The sequence below is a fragment of the Glycine soja genome, chromosome 17, assembly GCF_004193775.1.
Source record: "Glycine soja cultivar W05 chromosome 17, ASM419377v2, whole genome shotgun sequence".
Classification (NCBI taxonomy): domain Eukaryota; kingdom Viridiplantae; phylum Streptophyta; class Magnoliopsida; order Fabales; family Fabaceae; genus Glycine; species Glycine soja.
In genome coordinates, this window is record NC_041018.1 from 37047916 (window position 1) to 37055169 (window position 7254).

The window sequence follows — 7254 nt, forward strand, 5'->3', positions numbered from 1 at the left end:
AATTAGTTTTACACAAAATTTACATCAATCAACTTAAAAATAGATATGCATATAAAAAAAATACCAAGGGATGGGGAGCTAGCCCCTGCCTGCCCCTCTACATCCGTCACTGCTCTGCCGCCTTGGGAGACTAATTTCATATCTATAGATTATAACTAAAAACATTAAATAAAGAATTATGGGTTCCTAGTTGGGAGGCCTTTTACTTGCAATTTCGTTTTTCTATTTTATTTTTTGTTTTCACTTGTTAATTATAAAACTGTCACTTTGTTTTCAGTGATTTGTTTGTATAAAAAGACACTGAAAACAAGTTGATAGTTTTGTAATTAAAAAGTGAAAACAAAAATAAAAACAAAAAAATAGAATTACAAGTAAACCACCCCTAGTTTTCCGATTAAACAAGCCACGTTTATAATATCTATCATCCACAAATTAATACGAGGCGTGTCCTATATTTCAGTACTAAATTATTAATTTAACTGTTAACATTTTTTTAGTTCCAGCTAAACAGCCTGAAAGCACACTGATCGGCCAAGGACTGAAATAGACTAAGCACTAAGTATTAGCAACATTTATAGCTGTTCCTTGACCCTGTCTGAATCCACTTCAATAATCATGTTATACTAATAATAATCACCAACCACATAATCAACATCAATATATATATACTCCTAAGCCAAAGTACAAACCTCAAACCAAATCGAATCACTTGTTAGTTCAACATGGCTGGCAGTGGCACCTTTGCAGAGATCATAGATGGTGATGTGTTCAAGTACTATGCACAAGGCCATTGGAACAAGTCCTCTTCTGGAAAATTCGTTCCCATCATCAATCCAACCACTAGGAAGACCCACTTCAAGGTCCAAGGTATTGTTAACACACCCTTTTGTAAATATAACATGAAAACCATGTCCTTTTTTTTTGTCTTCACCATATCAATTGTTGGTTTTTGATCCAATACTTTGATTGGAAGAGAATTAATAGCACACCTATGTGATCATTTTGTTTTTCATGTCTTTGTTGTTGGAATTCATGGTTTTGAGGGGTGGTGACTTTAAGATACTAATCCGCTTTAATTGAATGTCAAACAGCTTGTACACAGAAAGAGGTTAATAGGGTCATGGAATCAGCAAAAACAGCTCAAAAATCATGGGCCAAGACTCCACTGTGGAAAAGAGCAGAGTTGCTTCACAAGGCTGCAGCAATACTGAAGGAGCACAAAGCACCTATTGCTGAGTGTCTTGTAAAGGAGATTGCAAAGCCAGCTAAGGATGCTGTCACTGAGGTATGTGCATATACGAGTAGAAATTTTGATTGGGCTAGTATTTATCAAATTCAAGAATTTTTTTGTCACCTTCCAATATGCACATAACATGTTAGGAACTCTTGATGGAAAATTAAGGGCTTATGTTGCATGTTTAGAAGATTTGGCTATTTGGTTCTTGGCTTTCACTTTACTTTTTAAATTCTATGATTTTTATGTAGGTGATCAGATCAGGGGATTTGGTGTCATATTGTGCTGAGGAAGGGGTGAGAATTCTTGGGGAAGGAAAATTTCTGGTCTCTGATAGTTTTCCGGGCAATGAAAGAACCAAATACTGTCTCACTTCCAAGGTATTTTGACCTTTTCTTTTAGAGGTGATGGCTCTAATACTTGGCATTGACTATGCTGTTTTTTTCTGTCACAAAATGTTTCATGTCTCAAATTTTAGTCTCTAATACCATCTTAGAATTTTAGCTTAGAACATAACTTAATCCTACAAAACCAATTTGTAAGATGAGAGGACTATTCAATCTGTATAAGGACTATCCAAACCTTATAAGGCCTATATTGACCATATCTCTAGTTGATATTGGATCTCAACAATATGCTAGACCCTATGCTTGTGATTGTAAATAAGGCATTATTTTGAGATATTTTCTGTGTGCAGATTCCACTGGGAGTTGTTTTAGCCATTCCACCTTTCAACTATCCTGTTAATCTGGCTGTTTCAAAGATTGCTCCAGCGCTTATTGCTGGAAACTCCATTGTTCTTAAACCCCCCACCCAGGTATGCAACTATTTATAGAGCATATACTTATTAGTTATCAATAGTTATATAGTCCTTCTATTATTTAATTTAGATAAAATCTCAAGGGTTGTGTATGTTTTGAATGCTTGAGTCAGAAAACTTGCTTAGCGAGTTAGCTCTTTATCTTTACAGGGTGCTGTTGCTGCACTACATATGGTGCATTGCTTTCATTTGGCTGGTTTCCCCGAAGGCCTTATTAGCTGTGTGACAGGAAAGGGTTCCGAGATTGGTGATTTTCTTACAATGCATCCGGGGGTGAACTGCATAAGGTAATATGCACTTCTTTGGCTATGTTGTTATTGTTATCCTCCTCTACAATGGCTGGTTTTATTGCTTTCTATACAATAACTCACGGGATTCATAATTTGCAAATGTAGTTTCAACTTCCAACAAAATGTTCAAGCAAGATTAGATACAATAAATCATGCCTCATCTTTTGTATGGTTACATGATATATCAGTCTTTAGTTTCAAAAGTAATTATAAGATAATATGAAAAACTTAAAGTAACTTTGTACCAAATTATAGAAGAGTGCCTGGGAATTTTTAAGTTATTAGAGAGATGTTTTGTCATTGCATTACATCTGGAAATTTTTCCACCTAATTTACCTTAATCTTCAGTTTCACTGGTGGGGACACTGGAATAGCAATATCAAAGAAGGCCGGCATGGTTCCTCTTCAAATGGAATTGGGTGGAAAAGATGCCTGCATTGTTCTTGAAGATGCTGACTTGGATTTGGCAGCTGCTAACATTGTAAAAGGAGGCTTTTCCTACAGGTAACAATAGTATATAGCACCTTCAGAACGAAATTATATTGACTTCAAAAAGCTTTTAAGGAGAAACATCAACATTGCTTCATATCGTTCGGGTACTACTTCGATCCTTGGCGGAAACAATTTTTTGTTAGGTTTTATTTACCTCTTGGCCAAACTCCGGATTAGTTAGAGTTCATTTCCCCTCATGAATAGGAGGTTAAGACCAAAAAATCCTTTAACAGATTGTCTTATATTTCCCTAAAAGAATTGTTATTAATCCTTTGAATTTCATGATTAATGTGGAACTTTCACATTTTCCCAAGTTTAAAACTTCAATAAGGGAACTGATTTATACTTCACAATTTTCTCACTGTGGCTGCATTAACTCCTATCACAGCATAGTCCTAAATCCTAACACAAATGCTGTGATTTTTTTATGTCAGTGGTCAAAGATGCACAGCTGTAAAGGTTGCTCTGGTCATGGAATCGGTTGCCAACACTCTTGTAAAGAAAATCAATGATAAAATTGCAAAGTTAACTGTTGGACCTCCTGAGATTGACAGTGATGTCACACCAGTTGTCACCGAATCCTCCGCTAACTTCATTGAAGGGTTGGTAATGGATGCTAAGGAGAAAGGAGCAACATTCTGCCAGGAATACGTAAGGGAGGGAAATCTCATTTGGCCATTGCTGTTGGATAATGTTCGTCCCGATATGAGGATAGCATGGGAGGAGCCATTTGGACCAGTTTTGCCAGTTATCAGGATAAATTCTGTTGAAGAAGGAATCCACCATTGTAATGCTAGCAATTTTGGCCTTCAGGTATAGCATCAGTTAATCAATGTGCATGCATACATGCAAAGGACAAAAGGGTACCATCATTTAAAAAATGGTTACACTTTTTTTTCCCCTAATTTTCTTTTTACATGCAAAAGAAAGTGTCAGTTATAATCAGTTTTTACTTGATGAATTTGAAACGTTGAACATTTTTTTTTCAAAAGTAGGATGGTCTCGTGAATCCTATCTACCCTTGAGAGTTAAGTGAGATTGTCCAATTTTTTTTCAACATATTGATGAATGATCGATGATCACTTTAGAGTGTCACAGCATAATCTTGAGTGTGTTCTCAGTCAAAAACGCCATTTATCCATTCCAAGGCGGAAAAGTTTTCATTCCTTTGTTTAATCCTATGTATAACACAGGGATGTGTCTTCACAAGAGACATTAACAAAGCAATGCTGATCAGTGATGCAATGGAGACAGGAACAGTTCAAATTAATTCAGCACCAGCTCGTGGACCTGATCACTTTCCTTTTCAGGTGAAACATTTGTCCTCCATCTTGCTAAGTTGCCATAAAAATTTTGTAGGTAGTAATACCAATTGTAAAATTCCTTTTTTATAAGAAACAAATTCAAAAGTTTTTACAAAAAAAAAAAAGGAAAACATTCCTCCTTTATTCCCACACAACATCATTAATTGATGAGTTTAACTTATATACCCTCACATCTAATCATTTTTACAGAGATTGACCTTCGGGTGTTGCTAGGTGCACCCAACATTTTTTAAAAATACCAAAATTGTTCCTGTATTTTTTTTTTTGCATTTGTGATAGGTGTGCGTGAGGGTAATTCGTAAATCGTATGGATGAAGTTGATCCGTAAGGTTGATACGGATCAAGTTGATCCATAAGTTTGATACGGATCAAGTTGATCTGTATGTTAATATTAAGCATACGGATCAACTTGATCCGTAAGCCTTTTACGGATCAAGTCGATCCGTAAGGCTTTTACGAATCAAGTTGATCCATGTTGTTCCGTAAAAGACTTACAGATCAAGTTGATTCGTAAAAGACTTACGGATCAAATTGATCCGTAAGCCTTTTACAGAACAACACGGATCAACTTCATCCATAAAAGCCTTACGGATCAACTTAAAAGGCTTACGAATTAAGAGTATTTTCGTCATTTCATCTTAAGTGCTGGGTGCACCAACAATAATGTTGGGTACACATAGCAACAGCCTTGACCTTCACCCGTTTCTTAGCATAAACCCGTGAAAGATTGTTTGGACCCAATGGCCTATCACAGATATTCAATAAGATATGATCACATTATCATGCCATCTTATTCGTTAATATTATGTGGCAATAAGGTAACTCAACTGATGATATCATGAATTTAATGCTAAAAGGTGTATAAAAAATATTACGAAATTTAAGAATAAATATAAAACCAAGCAGAGTCATAAATGTCATTTAGTAACATATTTTTCCGTCTAAACAAGCAAATATGATTCGTGGCAGGGTCTGAAGGATAGTGGAATTGGTTCTCAAGGGATCGCCAACAGTATTAACATGATGACAAAGGTTAAGACTACAATAATCAACTTGCCAGCACCTTCTTACACTATGGGATGAGAATAATGAGATGTCTAAGAAACAGTTTAGTCACTCAAAGTAGTAGTAATCAGCATATAAAGTAGGCTTTTCCGATCTCCCACGTTACAGCTTAGCCCTATAGAGTTGAGTAAGGGACAGTCTTTGAGAGGGGGCTGCTTGCATACAAAAAATATTTGTTGCAGTGCATGTGGATTAACTGTACTGTATGTTTCTATGGAGAAAAGGGTAATCACTAATTGTATAAGTAGGATATGAATCTTGAATAAATTATGGTTCTCCAACTTTACTTGAATTCATGGGTGTATGCATCATCGTGTGATAAAATTAAAATTTACCTCAAAATTGACTGATCTGGTGGGAGAAGATTAATCGATAAGAAATTCCAAACATATCCGGTTAAATAAAAAAAATATATAACTTTTTGAAGTTAAAATGTACTAACAATATAATTTTTTCACTCTAATTACATTTTGACATGTATTATAAACTTATTAATTTTTATAATAATTACGTTAAAAATCTTTGTTTGATTGATAATACAAAAATAAAAAAAAAAATATTTGATAGATACACAGTATGTTATCCACCATCTAGAAAGAGTGTAAAAAAAGAGAAAAAATTGTAGGCATGAAAATAGAAAGAAATTAAAAGTGTTGATGAAATGTTTGAAATAAAAGATGATTTATATATGATTACTCAAAAATTAAATCTAAAATTTTACACTATCGATCAATTAAAAATAATTTTAAGTGTGATTTTTAAAATAATTATTATAAAAAGTAGACAAGGAATGTTTGGAAACACGCTCCCTGCTTAGCCCTACGAAGAAGCATCGACTAGCCACACATTGTTATTCATTATTGAGTACTATACATGGTCTTCTGTTATCAGTATCATATAATCCACAAAACGATTTGTGCGATACAATATGATTCTGGATTTTTGGAGGCTGGAAACTCGTTTTGGTGCTCAACTTATATGGAACTCTTTCATTCCTCCATCTAAAGCTTTTCTTTTGTGGAGAATGTTTCACCATAAAATGCCAACAGATCATAATCTTTTGAAAAGGGGATGCCATATAGTCTTTGTGGAAGTCATCATGAAACTACTTAAGATTTATTTTTTGAATGTAGCTTTGGGATTTGCCCGGAGATGTCCTCAGTTCTCCCACAAACAAGTCTGGATCCTTCTCTAACATTTTGAAGCTCTGTTCTAAGAATTGCTCTCAATAAATCCATGATCTCATCTTAGCTGGTTGCGGAAGGATCTTTAGGGATCGTAGAGTTGCAACCATGGGTTGTTTTTCAGCAAACCTGGGTGTTAAGCATGTTAGCTATTGAGATTGCTTTCAAAAACGGTTGGCATAGTTTGTGGCTGGAGTGCCATTCTATGCTTGTGTAGTTCAAGCCTTTTTTTCTGATTCTGTGGTTGTTCCTTGGACTGTTTGGAATAGATGGAAAATTGTATAATTATGACTAATATTATGCATTTTGTAGTGGGTCACATATACTATAAGGACAATACTTGTGCATATAGGTTGGTCCCTTAGGATACTTCTTTATAAGGTCTTTTGTGGTGGGATCTTATCTCGACATTTATTTCATCTAACTTCACTAGGAATAGAATAGGTGTGTTACTAGCTATAGGCTTGGATAGCCTTCTCTCATGGATTCCGTTTATGTCCCCGTGTCTCTTTGTATTTGGTGGGTGTTGACCTGGTTAGGATATCTTTCAGTGCTCTTTGCTTTTGCAGGTCTATTTTTTATTAAAATAAACATGACATTATTCCTCAATTTCTTTACGTAGAGATTAATGAAAGAAGACCAACCAACAAAAAAATATTGTTAATTTTCATATTAGTTTCACTTTCAAGACAAAAAAAAAAAAAATACGAAAAGGTTTATTTTAGCTATGACGCACCTGCCCCCACAACATACAGCTTAGCGGAAGTGGGTTGGGAAAGATGAAGCTTACTGCTACACAGGACAATCACACTCTTTGATCCGTTTAAAAAACAATTAGCCGTAA

At 35.0% G+C, this 7254-nt stretch overlaps 1 protein-coding gene across 1 annotated transcript; it reads left to right on the plus strand.

Moving 5' to 3' along the window:
- Positions 1–499: 499 nt before the first annotated feature.
- On the plus strand, positions 500–5518 carry LOC114392594 (NADP-dependent glyceraldehyde-3-phosphate dehydrogenase-like). Its single transcript, XM_028353785.1, has 9 exons — positions 500–867; positions 1092–1285; positions 1486–1614; positions 1932–2051; positions 2205–2341; positions 2693–2848; positions 3271–3649; positions 4030–4146; positions 5131–5518. Exons 1-9 carry the CDS (start codon positions 723–725, stop codon positions 5242–5244), a joined length of 1491 nt encoding a protein of 496 aa, XP_028209586.1. The 5' UTR covers positions 500–722; the 3' UTR covers positions 5245–5518.
- The last annotated feature ends 1736 nt before the right edge of the window (positions 5519–7254 follow it).

Coding starts and splice junctions, on each gene's coding strand:
- LOC114392594 (XM_028353785.1), top strand. CDS start 723: ATGGCTGGCAGTGGCACCTTTGCAGAGATCATAGATGGTGATGTGTTC. Junction 868..1,091: donor GACCCACTTCAAGGTCCAAG/GTATTGTTAACA, acceptor AATGTCAAACAG/CTTGTACACAGAAAGAGGTT. Junction 3,650..4,029: donor CTAGCAATTTTGGCCTTCAG/GTATAGCATCAG, acceptor TGTATAACACAG/GGATGTGTCTTCACAAGAGA.